The 22,464-nt window shown below is 40.1% G+C and overlaps 2 protein-coding genes across 3 annotated transcripts in view; one reads left to right on the forward strand and one right to left on the reverse strand.

The window, feature by feature from the left end:
* rcn3 (reticulocalbin 3, EF-hand calcium binding domain) overlaps window positions 1–7,491 on the forward strand; it is a 10,411-nt gene extending 2,920 nt beyond the window's left edge. The window contains exons 4-8 of one of the 2 annotated variants that reach the window (XM_085351350.1): window positions 244–416; window positions 518–578; window positions 666–757; window positions 1,112–1,219; window positions 6,736–7,491. In XM_085351350.1, coding sequence (XP_085207476.1) covers window positions 244–416; window positions 518–578; window positions 666–757; window positions 1,112–1,219; window positions 6,736–6,843 — 542 coding nt within the window. In that variant the 3' untranslated portion in view covers window positions 6,844–7,491. Of the gene's footprint in view, window positions 1–243; window positions 417–517; window positions 579–665; window positions 758–1,111; window positions 1,220–3,272; window positions 3,420–6,735 lie in introns of those variants that run through there. The other variant, XM_085351349.1, reaches the window with a different exon arrangement.
* nosip (nitric oxide synthase interacting protein) lies at window positions 6,974–14,077 on the reverse strand. Its single transcript, XM_085351351.1, has 10 exons — window positions 14,014–14,077; window positions 13,697–13,783; window positions 13,468–13,573; window positions 11,965–12,046; window positions 11,092–11,227; window positions 10,744–10,895; window positions 10,145–10,261; window positions 9,705–9,775; window positions 8,290–8,398; window positions 6,974–8,058 (listed from the first exon to the last, which is right to left on the reverse strand). The coding sequence occupies exons 2-10, from the start codon at window positions 13,764–13,766 to the stop codon at window positions 7,987–7,989; spliced, it is 915 nt and encodes a 304-aa protein (XP_085207477.1). The 5' UTR covers window positions 13,767–13,783; window positions 14,014–14,077; the 3' UTR covers window positions 6,974–7,986.
* Between the last annotated feature and the right edge of the window lie 8,387 nt (window positions 14,078–22,464).

Raw genomic sequence — 22,464 nt, forward strand, 5'->3', positions numbered from 1 at the left:
AGACCTCTCTACTATACAACTAGCTCTAAGTATTTAGAAATATGCTGGGAAACATGTCACCCCTTTTCACTTCCTTTGTGTTTATACACCACTACTGCTTGTCATTAAATTTGGCCTTTTCTTTCCCATAGTTTGAGTTTTGTGTGCTTTACTACTTTTCTGTTTCTCGTCAACCAAGTGCCAGTGGATTGTCCACACCCAAAAGACAATGATGTGCTGAAAATGAATCTTTTCTTTTCTTAGGAGAGGAGTTTGATGATATTGATGACAAGGAGACTTATAAGTCCATGCTCAAAAGAGATGAAAGGCGCTTTAAGACGGCTGACCGAGACAGTGACGGCATTGCCACACATGAGGAGTTCACTGCCTTCCTTCACCCTGAGGAGTTTGATTACATGAAAGATTTGGTAATTCAGGTAAAGCCTACTACTGATTACCGGGATGTAAATGTAAATGGGGCAAATTGTGTCTATCACTGGATTTTTAATTGTGAAAACTGAATGATATTCTTATGCAGGAAACTGTGGAGGACATTGATAAGAATGGGGACGGGAAGATCAACTTGGAAGAATACATCGGTAGGTTACTTACTTGACCATTTGAGCAGCTACTCTCTGCACTGGAGGCTGTCAGTCCTAAATGTGTGTATTATTCTTGTTTCACAGGTGATATGTACACAGCCGAGGATGGGGAAAGTGAGCCTGACTGGGTCCAGACAGAGAAGAAACATTTCTCGGAGATCAGGGATACCAATAAGGTAAAAGATCCTTAGTTCTTCAAAATGAAACAGATTTTTTTCATTAAGAAAAATAATACCTATAAACACAGTTATGGTACCAATTTGACATAAACCCATAAAATTAAAAGGATTCGTTTCAGCCTCAAAAAAAATGGTCACATTGCTTACATTGAGATAATTGTTGATGTGAATTGGTACTATATAGATAAAATGGAACAGGCAATGGCTACATTGCTATAACCACTAGCATTTTCCAAGGTTTTTGGGTTGGTCCAACTTTAAGAAGCTGCTACTCCTGGTAGCAGATTCTCAGTGCCACTTAGGAGGTTTTAGACTGTTACGGTTACTTTTAAATGTTCTCTCTGTGTTTAGGATGGGTACCTGGATGCTGACGAAGTAGGACAGTGGGTTTTGCCTGGAGAGGTTGACCATGCTGACAATGAAGCCAAACATTTGATCCACGAGACAGACACTGACAAGGTAGACTAATCGTTGTTTAAATTCTAAATTCTTTTAATTCTGGTAGCTTTTTTTCTGGCTTTATTTTGACATTAAAAACCAGAGCAATTACGTTTATTTACCAGTTCATTTTTCCAACAATGTAGGTGTAGCCGACGAAAATACAGCACTTTATTTGGTCCGTCATGAAAAATAGTGGCAGCTGCCAAACATATTTCCATGTAAACAATAGCATTGTGCAAAATTCTTGAGCCCCTTCTTATATCCATGTATTTTGTTTCCAAGACTTTCTTGTACATGTTAAAGGTGGTGTTGAACAATACTTCTTCAGGCTTCCTGAAGGTCTTTCAAAGTTTGTCTTTGAAAATGATCAGGTACAAAGACTGGGTTTAAAATGATTGAAAAAGTGGAAAGGTGATTGTCAAAAGCTGTCCTTAAGGAAGAGAAACAGGGGAAACCAAAGTAGTATAATTAAAAGCTAGTGGCAATTCAATTTATTTATACAGAGCCAAATCACAACAACAGTCGCCTCAAGTCACTATATAATCAACAACCAACCCCCTATGAGCAAGCACTTTGGCGACAGTGGGAAGGAAAAACTCCCTTTTAACAGATAGAAACCTCCGGCAGAACCAGGCTCAGTGAGGGGCGGGGCCATCTGCTGCGACCGGTTGGGGAGAGAGAAAGAAGACAGGATAAAAGACATACTGCGGAAGAGAGCCAACAACAGGTCTGAATGATGAACCCAAATTTGAAATGATTGATTCAAGGTGTTGTCAGTATGTGTGGAGGAGATCAAGAGAGAGGTAAAACAGTGAATAGCCATCTGTAAAACACAGCTGATAGTCTGTTATGGTTTCAGAATGAATATGAGCCAGTGGTGTTAACAATCTTGTCAAACTTGGTGAAATAATGAACAGTCAAGTTTTGATCTGCCATGCATTTTGGAAAGTGTGATGGCAACAGCTTCATTTTCCAGCATGACAGCGATCACAAACACACTGCATACCTGAATAGAAAAAAAACACACAATGGAGGCCTATCAGTAGCAGTGGACTGGCCTCCCCAGAGCCCAGACATTAACATTAAAGAAGCAGTGTAGGATTGTCTTGATAGAGAACACAACATCAAAAGAAGAAGTTTGGAATCTCCTTCAGGAAGCCTGGAGAATCGCTGCTTAAAGAAATGACAAGAAAACTTGCTTGAGAGTGTTAAGTTTCTTTTGAAGAATAAATGACTTGCAGACTAGAACTGTACAGTCTGTTTTTACCTGTATATGCTGTACAGAGTGATTTTTGTATGCTCCCCTAACCCCTAACCCTTGTACAGGGTGTATCGAAAAGCTATAGACCAAAGTAATGGATTTAGAAGCTTGAACTAAATTTTAAAATTCATAGTTACACATGATGTTTTAGATACAAATCAGTTTTATTTATAAGGCACCAAATGACAACAAGAGTTGGAATTTATTTTAAACAGTAAAGACCCTACAATAATACAATGCAAAAGTTACAATGTTCACAAGTACTCAGTGCGTCCCCATTAGTGTCCCCTTGGGAAGACCATATGATAGTCTTACTCGTGTCATACTTTTGCAGGCATGTCTGGAGTCATTGTTACTCCTATGCTACCTACTGACAACCATGTGATACCCTCAAACCCCCTCTTTCTAACAGTACATATTACAATCATTACTGGTGAACGTTTGTGCAATTCAAGCACTTTGAAGTTGGTTTAATTCTTTTTGATCATTTCCATGTATTTTGAATTTTTAAATAAATTGCTGCACCTGTTTCCCTTTACTTTTTCCAGCAAAATATAAAGAATGAGCGGTGGCTCAAGACCTTTGTACAGTACTGTAATAAGTATAAGAGTTCCAGCATTTTGGAGAGTTTGGTCAACACAGCGCTAACTTAAAATCACTTGTCTTTGAAATAATTGTGTTAATTTTGGATTAATTATTAACAAGCTTCTTTCTGTCTCTTGCTTTCTTCATTACTCCTTCTTTTCCTTCTCTCACTCAAACTACTAAATCAATGAAACCAATGGATGGAATCTGGTGACCAAACAACAGGATGAGAGAATAACCAAGAAGGAGATTCTAGCCAACTGGAACATGTTTGTGGGCAGTCAGGCTACCAATTATGGTGAAGACTTAACGAAGAAGCACGATGAACTTTGATGAAAATGTAGCTATGGGGATATCAGAGTAGGCGTGGGACTTGGGTCTGGATTATGCTGTTTTAGTTGTGTAATCAATAATGTTCTTATAACAAGCAGCATGTCAAAATTTGCTATCAAATGTTTGTCTGAGTGTGTGGATGGGAGGGTGTGGGAGAGATTAAAGTCTTCTTTTTCTACAATTGTACTTATTATTCTTTAGTCACATTATGATTTAAATTATTACAAATATAATTGTCAGAGTTGTTCTCGAATTGTGTAAGAGATGTTGCTGGTTTCTGCCTTTTTCGTGATTAAGTTTAGAGTTGCAGTGTGTAAAGGTAGAGTGTTCGCCCCATGTTTGGGGGTTGGGGGTTCAAATCCACCGAATGGCTACCCTGAAGTACCCCTGAGCAAGGTACCGTCCCTACACACTGCTCCCCGGGGGCTGGATTGGTGGCTGCCTACTGCTTCACTGAGTGAATGGGTTAAATGCAGAGAGTAATTTCCCTACAGGGGATTTATAAAGTATACAAAAAACATATTACTGCTAGATGACAGTAAGTTGCAGATTGTAGTCAACTGAATTATTTGTGTATAATCCTAGCTACGGTGGCTGCTGCAGGACAAATATGTTTTAGCCAATTAGCCAAAAATAACATTTAGACTGTACACCATAATGGCTGTGGCCGGCCACTTTCCTTTTTCTCAATCGCAGCCAGTCAGCACGTTTGTACACACTACAAGGTCAAAACTTAGGAATGGATGAGAACTAAAACATGGTGGCTTCCACAAATCGCTCTAATTTATTTTTAATGGATTAATTATGAATTTCTAGGAAAGCATCAGTTTGCTGGAAGACATAATTACACAATAATCAATGTACATTTGAGTACAACATTCTTTTTCTCTTACAGTTCTCAATCGCTCTGGTGCAATGTTAATTTCATTGGGCATTTTATCATGGACCTTCGAAGACCTTTTTTTCCTGATGAAACAAGACGATAACTAAATAAAAACAAATGCACATGAATAAATAAAATATTAGCGGCTTTTGGCAGATATATGACATCAATTTCGAAATAATACAGCAGCTTGTTCTTGAGTTATTGCATTCAGAAGATACTTTGAGATCAAGATCACTGGGATTCAACCCGTCCAGTGTTTGTATTAGATGCACCTCTGGTATCAATTTGAAACGCTTGTGTTTCCTTGTTCTTGAGTTATCGCATTCACAAGCTTGGGTGTCCATGTCGCCTGCCCAACAGGATGACTACTCAGACTACTTAGCTTAAACCTTGGGGAGGGGACACGCATTTAGGCAGACTGATGATCAAATACGTATCCTCTCCAAAGTCACTGCGGGGAAAAAAAAAAGGTAATTTATAGAGGACAGACAGTGTGCATTAAGTGTAGGGGACAAACCACTAACAAAATGTGTGTTTATCATTAGTGTTATCATTTTTGTCTATCACCCACCATTTCAGACAGAGATTCAGTTCAATCTTATTTACAGCAAAAGTCGCCTCAAGGTGCTTTATATTGTAAGGTAGAGCCTACAATAATCAGAATGAGAAGATCTGAATTATCTGGGTAGCAGACCATCATTTGCATTAGTAAATTTTAATAAAAGATTATTTCCATCGTTCACATCCATTACAAACAGATGCATTCCTCTGGAGAGGGACATGCTGAAATTATGACTTATAATTTTACAGTATTATGGTATCAAACTGTTTTCTGTAGTGTACAGTTTAAGCTAAGTAGTCTTCAACACGGCAGATGACTATGTCATGAACATTAAAGTGCACTGGCTTATTTCAATAAATGCCATTCAGTAATAAGCAGCTTAGAAAAAAGTGTCAAAGTGTTTAATGTATTTCTTTGCAAAAGACAATACAGTGAAGTGAGGAAGCATGGCAACTAGCTCCACCAAGGGTTAAATACTTTGGCACAAAAACCAGTATTGCTCTTTCTTATTGTTTCTACACATACTTCCCTACTAAAGACTATTTGCTACTGTATTGATGTACAGTAATAACCCCCCCACCCCCAACTATCTATGAAAGAGCAAGACCGATTCACTGTCAGTAGTAACAGTGAAATTGCCTGTCAGTTAAAAGCAAATATAAACATGTTCTCAAAAGAGATTTAGTTGAAAGAAATAGAATGCATACATACTCTAAATCTTGTGTCATATTTGCACGTCATGAAGATTGAGATTTTGCTCCAGATCGACTTCACAGCATCACACAGCTGGCGCAGATTTGTCAGCTGTACATCCAAATTTCCCCTTCTACCAAATACCAAAGGTGTTCTGCTCTAAGTGAGATCTGAGGACTGGAGTATACTGGAGTATATTGGAGTACAGCATTTACCCAGGTCCATTTGTAGCCTCAGTTTCCTGTTCTTAGCTGGTTGATCTGCTTTAAGGTGCAGTTGAGTGAGCGGTGAGAACTGACGTTCGCTGGATATTTCCTCTTTTTTAGACCATTCTTCATAAACCTGAGAGTTGGGAGAGCACCCTGTCTGGCATCAACAATCGCCACATTCAAAATCACATAAATCATATTCTACCCCATTGTGATTCTTAGGCTGACTTGGCCATGTCCACCTGCCTAAATGCTTTGTGTTGCTGACATGAGATTGGCCAACTGGTTATTTGCTTTAACAAACAGTTGAACAGGCATTACCAAATAAAGTGGCTGTTGAATGTATGTCATGTGACAGCAATATACATATACACTTGGACAATCGAGTAGTTGTGCTATATTCTCAGATTGTATACAGTTTTTTTCTCATGCATATAGTTTCAAACGTATCATTTTGCTTTTCTCAATTTCAGCAATTTTGTGAATTTTAAATAGATCTTTGAGATTTCATAATGTCCCGACCAATTCTACACAGCAGTGAAAAGAAAAATCAAGTCCAAACAAAAACACTGAAAGGAAGCCTTTTGGAATAACGTGCAGGATATGCTTTGCTAAAACTAAAATGTATTATTTGGGAACAGATGAGGTGATGCTTGTTTTGCATTAGTTTTTAATGTGTGTTGATTTGCAACATGAATTCGCATCCTTTGCCTTAATACTGAAAAAAACAAAACACAGGAACAGAGCGCTGCACATTGAAGTTTCAAACTGAGCCTCCGCGGATATCTGGAAATGCTAATGTATCTCTCTGTACTGTAACATAATTATAACAATGTTCAAACAATCATATCTAATGAAGCGCTTGGTCAGTACACATTGTAAAAATGATTAGCCTACAAACATAATTTGTTCTAAAGTAAAGATTTTACTGTTAGACTCCATAAGAATATAAAGTATTCAGTTCAATTCAAATTGCGTCAAGCATCCCTCTACTTTGCTCATCAGGATGGCCGTCTGAGTCTACCTGAGATACTTGACAAGATGGACTTCATCAAGACCAGTACAATGACCGACTATGGAGGGATGAGGGTGGATGGCCGTGATGAACTGTGACTTCAGTTTGGTCCCATATACAAATGTTTTACACAAAAATCTATGACTTGTGAATATTTTCTTATCTGAATTGATTCATCCTATACAAATTTAAAACACTTAAGGCCACACTTATCTTACAAAACTGACTCATCTTTAAACTGGGGTACATGTTTATTAGTAATACATTTTTATTCATAATTCAATTCTTTAAATTTTGTATACATTTTCTGAGCTACAGTGAGTGTTACAAGAAACTACTGTTTGAGTTTCTACAGAGTTTCATCTACTTTTTAGCCTTAGCAGGGCATACTCTCTTACTGCTTTCTCCACTTCACTCGAGGAAAGCGTGGGAAGTGGGGGTGTGGTACTGTGGTACTATGGAGACTGCAGGTTTGGACACAGCCCAGTTGACTGATTCACTAACATACACACAGTGACAAAAATGTCAAGAAAGCATGTTTCAAAGTAAGAACATTACTGTGCATATCTAAGTGAATGAGGCCCGATGTGAAGATCTCCATCATGAACAGTGAAGCAGCTCAAATTTAAACAACAACAGATCTGCTTAGAACAGGACTTCATGCATGTTTAGAGCACCCACTCAAGTTTGTCAGACAATGCATTGGATTGTAAATTTCATCTATGATATGAACACAATAAAAACATTGAGACTAAACTTACCTGTAGTCCATAAAAGCTGAAAAAATGTAAATACACTGGTACTTGTACATTTCTGCTCTGACTACTCAAAGCACTTTTCCTACAACACACACACTTTCATACAGTATATTTATGCACATCCTTACACAAGCATCAGGAGCAATTTGGAGATCAAAGACACTAAAGTGTGTGGACCACTAACCTTCTGATTAGTTCACAACCTGCGGTGCCTCCTGAGCACAAAATAAATCAAACCAAATAATAATAGTATGGATTTAAGCCTTAAATGCTGATTTATTTAAAGGAAATTGTTGACATTAATCTGTAAGAAACATTTGGATGGCAGTTTCAGCAAATCTGTGTTGTACAGTCAGCGGAAGCATTTTCCAGCAAAATAAAAATACATTCAGGAGGAAATACTGTCAAGCAAAAAGTCATAAGACATTATAAAGTAAGTTAGAAAGTTACAGAATGAGCACCACTGTGGAGTCTTCGGTCGCCTCACGCTTGCATCACTGGACGAGCCTCTTTGGCCGTGAGGTCAATCCCAGAACCTGCAAAGCCGGTTCCACCCTTTCAAAACACAAAGGACCACAGTACAGTTAAAGAGAGAAAAAGTCTCTGCTCCTCAAAAATCAGCTTTCAAACAGCGAACCACGTTTTCTGTGTCTGCCAGGTTGCAGCATGACACCTCTGATTTCTGAGTGACAGCAACAGAATTCATAACATTGGGATGAGTGTTCAAAAATAAACATTTGAAATCCTTTTAAAAAAAAAAAACTGTTAGAATTATTTTTCACATACCCTCTGCAGTGGAATAATGTCTTTTTCAGAAAGTTTGTCTCCCGTCAGAGGATCAGTCATGTCCTTTCTGATCAACTTCTCCACACACTCCTGCGTCACCACAGCGCCCCTGAACACAGGACACATGTCACATAGGGCTGTGCGATATGACCAAAATCTCATATCCCGATATAAGACATCTATCATCCCGATAACGATATAAATCACAAACATTTTACATTTTCTGAAAGTTCTGCGAATCTCGGGCAGCTCGACTTGCGTGAAGTGTTTCCAGCTGGGTGTCGTGTAGCTGGAGTCGAGTGTTTTAACCGATGCATGAAACTATACATTTTTAGACATAAGTTGTAACGGCCGCTTATTACACTTAGTATTTATTACACGGCGTGCTGCGGGGAAAAGCCTGTTCTAACGTTTGAGTCTAAGGTTTATTTTTTAGCACCTGACGGCTCTTTTTTGCTTCTCATCTGTAAATACTCTGCATACTCTTTCACGTGATTCAATTTATTTTGAAAAGTCTCAACAGGATCTTGAGCTTTATTCTGAAAGGTTTATGTGGAAAATAAACAAGCGGACACGTAATGGTTTTACCGTCGTTGTTGCTAACGACAACACATAAAAACAGGTGCTTGTCCGTCCTTAGCGTGGTTATATTATAAGAGAAAGAGAGAACTTTAAGAAATGAATATAGCCACTACAGTGACCATCAAAACGATGAAAAGAGTTTATTTTGCGACACCACGAAACAAACGATAGTGTAAAATGAAACGATAGATGTTTTTATATCGTCATCCGATATATATGGTTATATCGAACAGCCCTAATGTTACATATCCCCTCACACTCCAGAGAACATTGGACCCCATTTACTAACATTAGGGTGGAAATGATTTTATCCTGTGCAAAACATACATTTGTGTTCAAAATTTCTGTCTGATTTATGAAAGACGCGTAGCAGCTGATTCTGTTGTAACTCGGAATCGTTCGTAACCAGCAGCCATGTGAAAACTCCACACAATTTGCACACTGCCCTGCCCACATTTCTCGATATAAAGAAACACGTTGACAATGTTGTAGGAGAGAAGCCTGACTGTAGAAAATGGAATAACAGGAACCCGAGGTTTAAGGAGAAAGAAGTACAAACGCACGGTCTGTCATGGTCAAGAGAGAGCTGAGTGTTAAAACCAAAGTGTTCAATGATCCCCCAGACAAGCAGATTTATGAAAAACCCTTATAGACGAGGGACGGAGGTTGCTGAGGACAGGTGGGACTGGGCTTACTGGTATTAATTTGTACTAGTAAAAGTAATTTTAAAGACTTGTGCTCTAATTCTCAAGACAGCCAGGCTGTCATTTGTTGGTACGCATGGTCAGAGGGACTTCTAAATTTGTTCATAAACAAATACAGGTGGCACTCACGATGGTCGAAGAACAGCACAGGGAACACTGTTGCCCAAGACGTCTTTGGTCACTGTACATATGTACCTGTCCTGGAAAGAAATGACAAAATTATACAGCCTCAAGACAAAGTGAAGTTACCAGACTGATTACTCACAGAATTTTCATCTAAGACACAAAACAACTTGACTTAACCAATAACACACACAGCTGTTAAAAGGAGCTGCCATAGAGAAAGCTAACATCTTCCTGTGTGAATCTTCTAATTCAAATTCTGACTACACCTGCTTTGTTTATTCTTCAATTTAAATAACTTGTATTCACAGCTACAAAGAAGCGTGTAATGTAATGTTTTAGAAAAACATGCTAACAGCTACCAAGTCTGAGGGCTTGCATATATGAGATAAAATTTCTGATGCTCTAAGCCTGACAATCTATTTCTGTGTGCTGAGTAAACTGACCTGGCGGGTGAGCAGGGCAACTCGATCCAGACTTGGGTCCAAGGGGGTGAAACGCACTGTGATAAGCTCATTCATCTTAATGGGTTTTCCAGACATTGGACATAACACAGTCTTGCTCTGACAGATGTTAGAGATGGACAGAAAAGTGCAGCCATTACAAAATTATGCCATTACATTTTTAATAACTACTTCCCATAAATACTCAAATTTAGCAGTAAATATATTTGAGTAAGCGTAGTCACTAAGCTGTAGGAACTCTGTGACACCCTAAGATGTTTCCACATGATCATGATGTCAGGTCAACCTGACATTGGCCTCTGAAAGAGGGTCAACATCAAAAAGAGGAACGCAGAGTAAACATTCATACACTAAAACACTGACTAATAAAGTAAACAGGTAAACCTGGCAAACACACACAAATCTGGCCCACTTGTGCTCCAAGGTCTATTACACCAGCATTTTTAAGTAATTTCATGGCGGGTAGTTAACAAAGAGGTGTTCCTGTTTCTCTTTCACCGGTCTGTTTAAAAAACAACAACAAAAAAACCCAGTGTAGCTCAACTCCTTCCTCGGCATGAGAAACATCATCAGTCACTCACTGGTTTCTTGAGAGCAGTGGGCTTGGCCTCTGGTGTCAGTGAGGGAATCCAAAAACTGGGCAGGCTCTGGCTGGAACTTGCAGCTGTGGCAGCACTGGATAATTCTCCAGGGCTGCTCTGTGTCCCGTCCTTCTCACTTCCAATGTTCTTACCTGAAAAAAAGAAAAAAGCAGTTTTGACAGAATTGTATTCATTATAAAAAATGTCTTAAAAAGAGTTTGGGTGCATTAAAACAACACAAGTGACGACAGCAGCAGCCATAGCGCAGAGTCTGTGGGGTAGAGTCTGAGCTTTGGTTCCCTCTTGTGGCCAACATCGTAAGGTATATTTTGACAGTCATGCACGCACCAGATGTGAAAGGGTTGATAGGTTTAGATACAATGCTGTTCTCCTTTGTTTTAAACCTCTCCACTCTCTCTCGCTCTTCTGACTTGGACTCAAGTTGGTTGCTGCTCCTCTGCGCCTGCTTCTGTTTCTCGTACGCCTGAAGAAATCAAGGAAGAAAATAAAGCCAAGCACTCACAGTTCTAGACAAGAGGCCATTATTTCTTAGAGAAAGCTCTTTCATATGTGTTGGCTGCAGTGTAGATTTTATGTTGTTTGTTTCATTGTTTACAGGAGTGACTATGAAGCAAGTTCAACATATCCAAGCTCTGTTTGGATTAGCTGGCTTAGCAAAGCCTAAAAAACCCAGTCGCAATGGCGCTCATCAACCTTCTTTTTTAAGTGCGCTCTTTCAGGGTCTGTGTGCACTTGTATAAAAAGTCATTTAACTTTTGTCCTGCACAAAATGCATCAACAGTTAATATTTTAAATAGAGTTTTTTTATGCTATATGCTGTGTAACATGTACAGCTGAACATTAGAGCTCTGAAACTTTAAACTTTAAAATTTACTCATTGTCTTCTGGTCTGATGTGGAAATCACCTTATTGCCAAAGTCAAATTCAACTTTCTACTCAGTATTTTTGGTATTAAATATCAAACAAGCTCTGTTAATTCTGTCTAATCAAAAATATCAAACATTTTCTACATCACCAAATGAATACATGTAGATTCCAGTGACAAATAGCACACAGCTCGGTCTGCATGGCTTTCTTCTTCAGTGTTAGTTACCCCGATGATTAAGCCTTGATTCATAAAACAACCCCATGGTGTTTAGCTGTGGACGTGACTGTCCAAGCACCTGTGAGGAGTTAAGAACAGTTAAGTGAGTTACTTACTTTCATCTTTTTGGCAATCTGTGTCTTTTGGTGAAGAATATATTCAAGAATGGCCTGTTTTTCATAGAGGTATCCATCTGGACTGGTCACACAAACAGAAACATGACAGTGTTACACATATGCTAACATTAGATCGTATGCTTTAATGTGTGTGTGTTTATTAGAGCTTATTATAATTACTCATAGTTCAATTAAATATGATTAATAACTAATTAAAAATATATAAAGCTTGGGAGCTCAGGTCTATTTGTCAAAAACTGTAGAATGCTGTGGCACAGAACTTGACCACTAGGTGAAGTCTCCTGACCTGTAATAAGATGGAGTTGGTGTGTGTTTGCTGATCACTTGCAAGACTGCACGACTGCCAAACAAGCATGATGCCAGATCTGTTTGACCTGGCTAACTGTGGTAACTGGTTGATACCAAGGCTCCCTGGATTAGACGGACTAATTTCGTTTAAATTACAAAGGAAAAATCTTACAGTCTGATGTCTACAGTGAAAGAATCTGGTTGTTTTTTTGTGCTGTGGAGTCATTCTGCTGACGATGGTTTGGATTCATTTGTCCTATTATAAGAATAGGTCACTTGCAGTAAAGCCTTATTCACAAAAATACTATGCAGATCTGGTGCACAAACCCACCATTTCAAATGCTTTTGTTACTAGTTTTTGACATTGTTGACATGTTTTAAACCTGCCACTACTGTGTTGCTTTTTGAGAACTTTTAGCCAAATTCACTTTGTTCTATTTATTTAAGTTCATTTTAACTGACTTCCTGTTTTAAAAGGTCTGGCAGTAATCAGGCCTGGTGTCACTAGGAGGGGAAATTACTTTTCCACGTAAGGCCAGGCTGGCTCGGAGAGACACCCCCCCCCCTCCATGATGAATGAAATCATTTAAAAGTTGAATATGTTAATATCAACTCTGGAGCTCCACAGGATTGCAAACACAGTTGTATTAAAGAATGACGGCTCCCCCTACAGACCTGTCACAGCAGCTCCTCCTGTTCTATTGCAAGTAGTTCACAATTTGCTCTGTAGCTAATAAAAAAAGCCGTGCAGAGTGTTGTTGTTAAATCAGTTCAGAACATTATACACATCCTGTACTATGTCACTGACACAGCCTCTTGCCTGTAGCTATCCATAAATATAATTTAGAATTCGTCTCCACCAAGAAACCACCTGATCACTCTGCTCCTCTCTGTCAGATGCTAGAGGTCTATAAAAACCAAACACCTAAAGACTACAGAACCACGTGACGTAAAAGAACTGAATGCATTAAAGAAACTGCGTAGTATGATCTAAGGTTCATTATAAATAAATTCATGAATGTATTCATTTATTAAGGCTGTTGAGAGTTTATATAAAATGAAAATTCCTTCCACATTTTTATATATAAAGGATAAAGGAATACCACTCTATTCAAAATTCTACTGTAATTATTCAGTTAGTGATGAACTGATCCCCTGTGTGCAGGTGTTTGTGTGTTGGAGTAAAAAACATACGTGACAACAGGATCCCGACAGGGCTGCAGGGACAGGCAGCAGCAGTCAAAGTCTTTGACTGCATCTCTGCCAAGTCGAACACTTTGCGTCCCGTAACCAGAGGCCGCTGAGCAGGATCAGAGTTACATAATGACATGACTAGAGATTATACAGAAAATCATGTCCTCTTTCTGACCGGACTAATCTGAGAGAACAAAGACAAGAACTCGCAGCACTGAGGATGTCTCACCTGTATCCTTCTTCTTCTCGTGGTATGTGTAGACAGCTCCAGCTGTGCAGTTCTTTCCATGGCGAGTCATTGTCCTTCGGGTTTTTTCTAATTTAAATGACAAAATTCATAATTTGTCTCATATTTGGGAAACTATTTTGTTACAGCTGATGATATAAGCAGAGATATCTAACATTAGCTGTTATGCTAACATTAGCTGTTATTTCAAACTTCGAAAACACACTGCCAAACCAAACGATTGAAAAGAGGGCAACAGATAAAAAGAAACAAAAAGGCCAGTTGGGACTAAAAAAGTTTTACAAGCAAATTATTATTACCAGATCCGCTTAACAATCTTTTCTTAACGCAGACTACAGCCACACGCACTTCTTCCTCGTTGTATTTTCTTTTGTTCTTCTTCTCCGCGTTACTCGAACACTGGTGAGTGACCAGAAAACCACCCAAAAATGACACTAGCGCCGCCATGTGGAATGGAGTGGAATAGAATTTCTCAAGAAACAAAAATAACACACACAGACAGACACACTAAGGAAACCCCTCCTATGCTCTCAATCAAATTTGTCTGTCTTAGAATTTTGTTAATGTTCTTTTGTACTACAGCAAGTTAAAAAAAAAAGAACAAATTTAACTTCAATTTAAGTAGGCTCTTGATCCTCTGCTATCTTTCTCATATATCTGTGTAAGCTCTCAGTCATCCAGGTTTAAGGAGTCTGATATTGAACAATCTTGGTGTTTTTCTTTACTTGTTTTTATGGAGATTTCCCCCAAAACAATGATTAATCACTAATCACTTAATAACTATTGATAGACTGGTCTAATAAGTGGCCTTATTGAGAACTATGCATAGCTTGTCCTTATTTCACCAAACACGGTTACCAAGATGTGGCGATAGATAATTTTTTTTTTTTTAAAAGCCACTAGGTGTCGCTATGGATGAGGGTGTCAGACTGTTTCAAAACCTCAATCCAAGTCCTGCACAGCTGCATAGAAAAGCCTCGCTTTGCCCATCCCTACTCGTGTGTTACTTCCATCATTAAGGATTTTTTTTTTAAAATTTCCATTAATTAGTGTCCATTACTCAGTTTTTGCCATTATAAACTTCAAGCACTCCACTGTAGCATTATCAGATGAGCCTCTCTACTGGTCCTCTTGAATTTCCCCCATCCTTTATCAACATCATATTTTATATCTATATATATCCATGCAACAAAAAAAACAAACAACTTCTCTGTTACCTTTACACAGTTCTTTTTTCTTTTTTGTGTTTAATTTAATATGTACAGTTGATTAAATATGTAGTGAAAAAATAATGTTATCCATTTATGGACTTTTCTCTACATGATGTAGAGTTGTTGTTAATATTATAATGCTGTGCTGCCCACCACAGTTAAAACGTGTATTCTCCCCACATGGGCCATATCTATGTCCCTTCTCATGCTTAGGGCACTTAAATTTTTTTTAGTTTTAAGTTTTCTTCTGCACACTAAAGCTACACATCCATAATTTTAGCACGTGTCACCACTGAAAAGAAGGAGCCTATCTGGAAAGCTCAAAAATCTTATTTTAACTTTGTCTGGAATACAGACTTTGAAAGTCCAAAAGGACAGACAAACTATTAACTCAGTTTTCAAGTAAGCAAAAAGTTCTAAACAAGAAAACACACTCTGGAAACTATCTGAAATAAAACTGAATAAATAAGGTACCTGATGTAATATCACACTCACCTTGAACCCATCCGTCACACCTTGGCCAGAGGGGCCGATGGCACGATATGGCAGCCTCGCTTCTGTCAGTCTGCCCCAGGGCAGCTGTGGCTACAACTGTAGCTGCCTCCACCAGTGAGTGAATGAATAGTGGTATTGTAAAGCGCTTTGGGTGCCTTGAAAAGCGCTATATAAATCCAATCCATTATTATTATTATTATTATTACCACTGTGTTGTTGTCCTCAAAAGTGACCTACACTGGCCTCACATCTTCAAATATTTCTCAGTTACTCCTGACTTCTGTATGCACACAGTTTCTCTCTTGGCACCTGACCATCTGCTTTCTCTAGATCTACAAGTACACAGTGCAACTACTCCTGACCTTCTCTACACTTCTTCAACACTCAAAGCAAATATTGCATCTGTAGAGTTCTTTCTCTCTATGAACTGCTGCTCACTTGTCATCAGCTCCATTCGTAATCAAGCTTCAACTTTAACTTTTTTTAAATTTGGGGTAGCTGTAGCTCGGGTGTAGAGCAGGTCACCTATGAATCAGAAGCTTGGTGTGATCCCAGTCTGCTCCAGGATGCGTGCCAAAAAAGTTGCTCTCTGATGCAGCCACCGGAGTATGAATGTGTGTGAATGTGAATGAGGAAAGTTGTGTAAAGTGCTTTGAGTGCTCAAATAGAGTAGAAAAGTGCTATATGTGAACCAGTCCATTTACCATCTAACATGCTATTAGTAAACTTCCATCTCACAGAATTTTAGCTAGTTGTACATTGGACTTAAATGATAAGAGTCCAACATATCTCTATATCTATCTTGTGAATTCCTTTTTTGCAATGTTTTTGTAGTATATTGTTTTGTCTGTGCTGTTCTCTTCTGGGCTTCATTTACTACTATGAGTCTGAAAAAAATCTGATCATTTTCTTCTCTTTACTTGGTCTCCTCCAGTGTGACCATCCTGGTTTCTTTATATTAGAGGTCGTCACTCTCCTCTTCACTCTGTTTAACCAAATGCTATGCAAGGTGAACAAAATGACACCACTATGAAAATAAAAGCAATCAGGTCTGATTGAGATCATTTTGATTTTTTTGGTGTTGTTATTGGTTATACAAGTCACAACACCAAAAGATTAAAACCTGTAAAATCACACTTCAAAATTTGCCATCGCACTGCACTAAGCCCAGCCACAGTCTTTCCTATGAATTTCTCCTTTAGTCATATTTTTGAAATTAAACCCATGCAGCTATGATTAAAATAATAGCACTTGATGATGGGATGAATCCCCACTTGACTCTATGGCCTCCAGATCTTCTGACAACCTGTGACCACAGGGGTGCTTCTTCATATATAAAATCACTTAAAAGAGAACACACACACACACACACACACACACACACACACACACACACACACACACACACATTTATATATACAACCATGAGGTCCATTTTCTGGTGACTGCAGGTGAGGATTATCTGTTCTAACTTTTATTGCTATTAAAGAACACTCCTTTTAATTAGACTCTAATAGACTCTAATTATTAAATTGAGGTTACTGATGCATCACACAGATGAAATTAGAACTTGATTTTTAGCCCATAGTTTCTGTGTTTTGTTGCCTGGATATCACCAACACTGTATAATATAATAACTTAAATGAAAAACTACATATGTGTTTTCGCAACACGTTCTCACTCCCAACTCGTCAAACGTGTGACGCATGGTCAGGCTCCCTCTGCTTCACTTATGGACGCGCAGGGTACCCCCCTCGCGTCGGGAATTGACGTGAAGGGTCCTCCGATTGAAGAGATTGCCGCGGAAGTGCCTGTTGTCGGTATATTTAGACATTTTCCAAATCACATTGTAGTGACGTATACAGAACACAATAAATTATATTATGTAAACAACTACCTGAGAAACAGCAGATACAGCAGAGGAATTAATTATAGGCTATTACTTTTGTATCGTTTATTGCATTTACGGAGGGAGTGATGTATGCTGGGTAATGGCACAGCTAGCTACTGGGTGACTTTATTCACCCGCTTCGGCTGTTATCAGTCCATACAATGGGCGTTATTAGCACAAATCAGTCCCATAGATATGGGCCATCTCCTGCTAGATTGTTCAGAAGGTTGTTCTCATCCATCCAGATAGATGATCACTAACGGGAGCGTGGAAGACTCCAGAATCCACTTTGGCTGGAATCCGGTGGATACAGCAGTGTGTACAGTAGGGGTGCAACGATACTCGTATCGATATTGAACCGTTCGATACAGTGCTTTCGGTTCGGTACGCATATGTATCGAACAATACAAAATTTGTAATTTATTTTATCAACTTTCCTTCTGACGATGCTGTCTGTGTTGAGCGCTCAGTGAATCTGCGTTTGACTACTCCGCCTAGGCTGCACTGTCGAGCGCAGATCCACTGAGCGCTCAACACAGACAGCATCGTCAGAAGGAAGAGCGCAGGGCAAGCTAGCGAGACAGAAGTTAAGCTCTCCTTGCAACATGGCAAATTGAACCTCCCCCACCCTCATTCAGGGGCCCGTTCTTCGTACGTCGCTCACTACATCCAACATCAAATGACACATCCAAGACCAAACCATCGCGCTAACCGTGAGCTCGCTAATCCGGTTCTCCGAACACACCTGCTGTTGACGATTAGTACAGCTGGACGCAGTAATGTGACATCACTGGGTGTCATAAAAGGGGCTACGCATCAATAGTAGAAACATTGATCGGCAACCCTCTGATTGGTCGGCGAAAATGTCGACGGAGCGCGCTCGGCTCAGTATTTTTCGGCAGCAGAGCAAGAACTCGTGAGTGAGGGATTTCAGGAATTTCAGAGTTTAATCAGAACGCAAGGGAACACTGCAAAGGCTGCAAAAACAAGGAGAGAGGGCTGGCAGAAAGTTGCTGACAAATTAAACTCGTAAGTAATTTAATAATAACAATAATAATGGAGTGGATTTATATAGCGCTTTTCAAGGCACCCAAAGCGCTTTACAATGCCACTATTCAGTCACTCTCACATTCACACACTGGTGGAAGCAGCTACGGTTGTAGCCACAGCTGCCCTGGGGCAGACTGACAGAAGCCAGGCTGCCATATCGCGCCATCGGCCCCTCTGGCCAACACCAGTAGGCGGTAGGGTAGATTTATTATATTACACTATATTATCCAATATTATATTACATTATATTATATTATGTTATATTATATCCCCTTACACATTAGAGCCACAACAGGACCCACTAGAACATGGGAACAAGTAAAAGTGAAATATAAGAATATTCTACAGACTGGTAATATTTATCACTTATATTGCTTTTAGTCTCTTGGAAAGAGACCCTGGAATAATCTGTTTGTTTATAACAGCAACCAAGAAAAGGGCAGAGCAAAAAAAAGACAGGTGGTGGTCCTGCACCCCCTCGTCAGCAAGTTGGTTAAGTAAATAATACCCTCACGGGAAAATCGATATCTCTCAATGAGCACACTGTCGTGCTGAGCTAAAGGATCCTGTCTATCCCGCAATATACGCTGAATTCTGAGGACTCTCCTTATCAATCTTGCACCTTCCGCAATGGATTGCTCGCGTAAACGGACAGGATATGACTGCGACAGGCTTCCCAAATCCACCTTCGCTTTTATAGCCATGGTCTCTCATCTTGATTACACAAAGTAATTTGCAATTGCTTCTCTGAAATATGAATTACATCTGTAATAATCACATACATGTAATAGAATGTTAATAGTACATTTCCCTTTTTTAGGAAATGACCTGTATGTATCTGTGTGAAATCAATAAATGGATCAAGTGCTGCATTATCTTTAGTTACATTGATAATATTTATTTATGGTGAAACAGTGGTGGAATATCGCTGTTGCTTTCGTATAAATGAAGCGGACATACCTGCGTGGCCGCGATCTAATCCTGTTTACATAAAGTAAACCTGCTCCCGAGCAGGTTTACGCTTACGGCTCTGTTGCTATGACAGCAAGTCCTGCATGCATGCTACAAACTTTACCCGAGTCATTTAGACAGCCGTTAGCACATGATTCTCCTTATGGGGACCTGATATGTTTAATATTGTGGCTAGCTCAGACAACGAGGAGACGGAGGTATCGTTTGGTCTTGCTTCCCGTGAGCTAGCCAGGGAGCACAGCCGTTTATTGACATCTGCAGAAGAACACTGCCGCTAGCTAACTGCTCAGCGCGGCAACCGCATAGCAACAACAACAACAACAACAACAACAACAACACCACACAGGGCGCCCTCTGACCCCGGAAGGACACACCGTCGCAGCGAGAGGGCGTCACCCGTCACTATGGCAACATAAACAAAACATAACTGTACAAACAGAACCCCGAACAGCCCTGACCCGCTACAATATGCTGCTGAGAGCCCAGAAGAAGCGTATAGTATAGCTTTTATTTTGGAAAGAGCCATTTCTCTGTAATAAACTCTCTTTTCCAAAGATGAGTGATTCCTCAATCAGATACAGGTGTTACCGCGCCAGATCCGCGGCCCCGAACTGTAGTAAGGAAACCTCTGGCAGTTACTTGAAGGTTCCGTAACTGACTCGTAGCCGGCAACAGCTTACTATACAGGTCAACTCCGCTAGCAAAAAGATCGAAGGAGGCGTAGGAAACTGCTTCACCGAACTTTATTTCTTCTCTAAGGCACGAACACCGCGTACAGTGGGCTGAAACAGTTTACTCACAGCAAGCATCGCCGACACAACTCTGGCTGTCGAGGGAGTTATTATATTCCTTTTATTTATTTTCTTTTCGTCTCTTCTGTAGCTAACCGTTACATTTTCCCCTTCTCCGCTCTCTCTCTTCACACACACACCAGGCAGTCCCGCTACACACATCCCGAATACATTTCCCATCAGGCTTCATCCTTAAAGGGCCATGCCTGTAACACAGGGCTTGCAAAATCGCTAGCCCGACGTCCCGGGGCTAGCGATTTTTCCAGTCGGGCTACCAAAATCTATCTCTGCCCTGCCCGTCGGGCTATTGTAGGAAGGAAAAATATATGTCAATGCTTTTGCATTCTTTCGGAAATGTAGCTGGGTAATTATGTCATTGGCATCGGTGAGCCACTGTCAATATGTGACATATTGAAATCGCGTTTGAATTTGCGGGAAAGTCACTCGGGTCAGAGCATGGGGTGCCACCATCATCCCACTTCTGACACCAATGTGGCGAGCTCAGACAAGGAGGAGACGGAGGTATCGTTTGGTCTTGCTTCCCATGAGCTAGCCAGGGAGCACAGCCGTTGACATCTGCAGAAGAACACTGCCGCTAGCTAACTGCTCAGTGCGGCAACCGCACAGCAGCAACAACAACAACACACAGGGCGCCCTCTGACCCCGGAAGGACACACCGTCGCAGCGAGAGGGCGTCACCCGTCACTATGGCAACATAAACAAAACATAACTGTACAAACAGAACCCCGAACAGCCCTGACCCGCTACAATATGCTGCTCAGAATATAGCCCAGAAGAAGCGTATAGTATAGCTTTTATTTTGGAAAGAGCCATTTCTCTGTAATATACTCTCTTTTCCAAAGATGAGTGATTCCTCAATCAGATACAGGGCTCGCAAAATCGCTAGCCCGACGTCCTGGGGCTAGCGATCTTTCCAGTCGGGCTACCAAAATCTATCTCTGCCCTGCCCGTCAGGCTATTGTAGGAAGGAAAAATATATGTCAATGCTTTTGCATTCTTTCGGAAATGTAGCTGGGTAATTATGTCATTGGCATCGGTGAGCCACTGTCAATATGTGACATATTGAAATCGAGCTAGAATTTGCGCTTGTTTTTTGCTTTCACTTTGCAATCGCGTGAACTGTGTATAGAGAGCGACAGCACTGATTGGTGAGTGATGATAATTTGCGCACCAATTCCTCTGACATCGTCTTATCAATCGTTAGCTTACTATGCAAACATGACAAGTGAAATCTCCCGCAGCAAGCTTAAACATATGAGAGGTTGATCACACAGAGAATCGCTGACTGTTATATGTGTGTGTGTGTGTGTGTGTGTGTGTGTGTGTGTGTGTGTGTGTGTGTGTGTGTAAAAGCAGCAGGATATATATTTTAGTTCTGCTGAGCCAAATAAGACAGGTCAGGGTGAAGAAGTGACAGCCAAAGAAAAGCTTACCACAAAACGGAAAAGTTATGACAAATCAGACTATAAGGCAAAAAGAAACTGCAGCTTTATGGTTTCATGGACAAAAGAATTTCTGTGGCTGCAATATGACGAGCTATATAACCAGGGCTGCACATAAGTGGTCCGCAGGTGCGCATTCGCTGTCAAAAAAAAACCCAAAAAAAAACGTGCACAAGATATGAAGTTGCAACGCGTGTTTGCATAAATAAGATTTTCTGGAGGAGGACAGACATCTGTTTAGAACTCTTAAAGATGTCGAAGAAGCTCCTTTAAACAATTACTTTGGTGTTCCTCCACCTCCAAACAAATGTCAGAAGGAGTCCGAACCACAAAAGAAGCGCGTATTCTCGGAAAAGTGGTTGCAGGAGGTGAGCTGGCTTCAAACAAATGATGAACGCACAGAGATGTGGTGCGGAATGTGCCGTGAAAATCCCACTCTAGCGGACAAAAACAGTGCTTTTTATATGGACGCAAATGCGCGTTGCAACTTCTTATCTGGTGCGTGTCTTTTATTTTGACAGCGAATGCGCACATGCGGACCACTTATGTGCACCCGTGTAAATAACATAATGTTCTGCCGGGTGTGTTGTTGGTTTTCTCTCGATTTCTGAGTCGACAAGCGCCTTTGTTACTGGGACCAGTCATTTTAAGAAAGGCCCCATTAGAACCCATGAGAAATGCAAGAAATGCATTATTGCTCAGTCTGCAATATCTTTCCCAGAACAAACACCAATTGCAAATAACATACTAAAAATAAACCTGAAAATCTGTTTAGAACAGCTACTATGTTGCAAAAAGTGAACTACCACTGGCAAAATTTAGCAGTCTTTGCAAACTTCAAAAAGCAAATGCCCTCGATCTTGGTTCCACTTGTCTC

This window comes from Diplotaxodon limnothrissa, linkage group LG4, assembly GCF_057381915.1.
Source record: "Diplotaxodon limnothrissa isolate DT_005_m linkage group LG4, D_limnothrissa_male_GT1.1, whole genome shotgun sequence".
NCBI lineage: Eukaryota > Metazoa > Chordata > Actinopteri > Cichliformes > Cichlidae > Diplotaxodon > Diplotaxodon limnothrissa.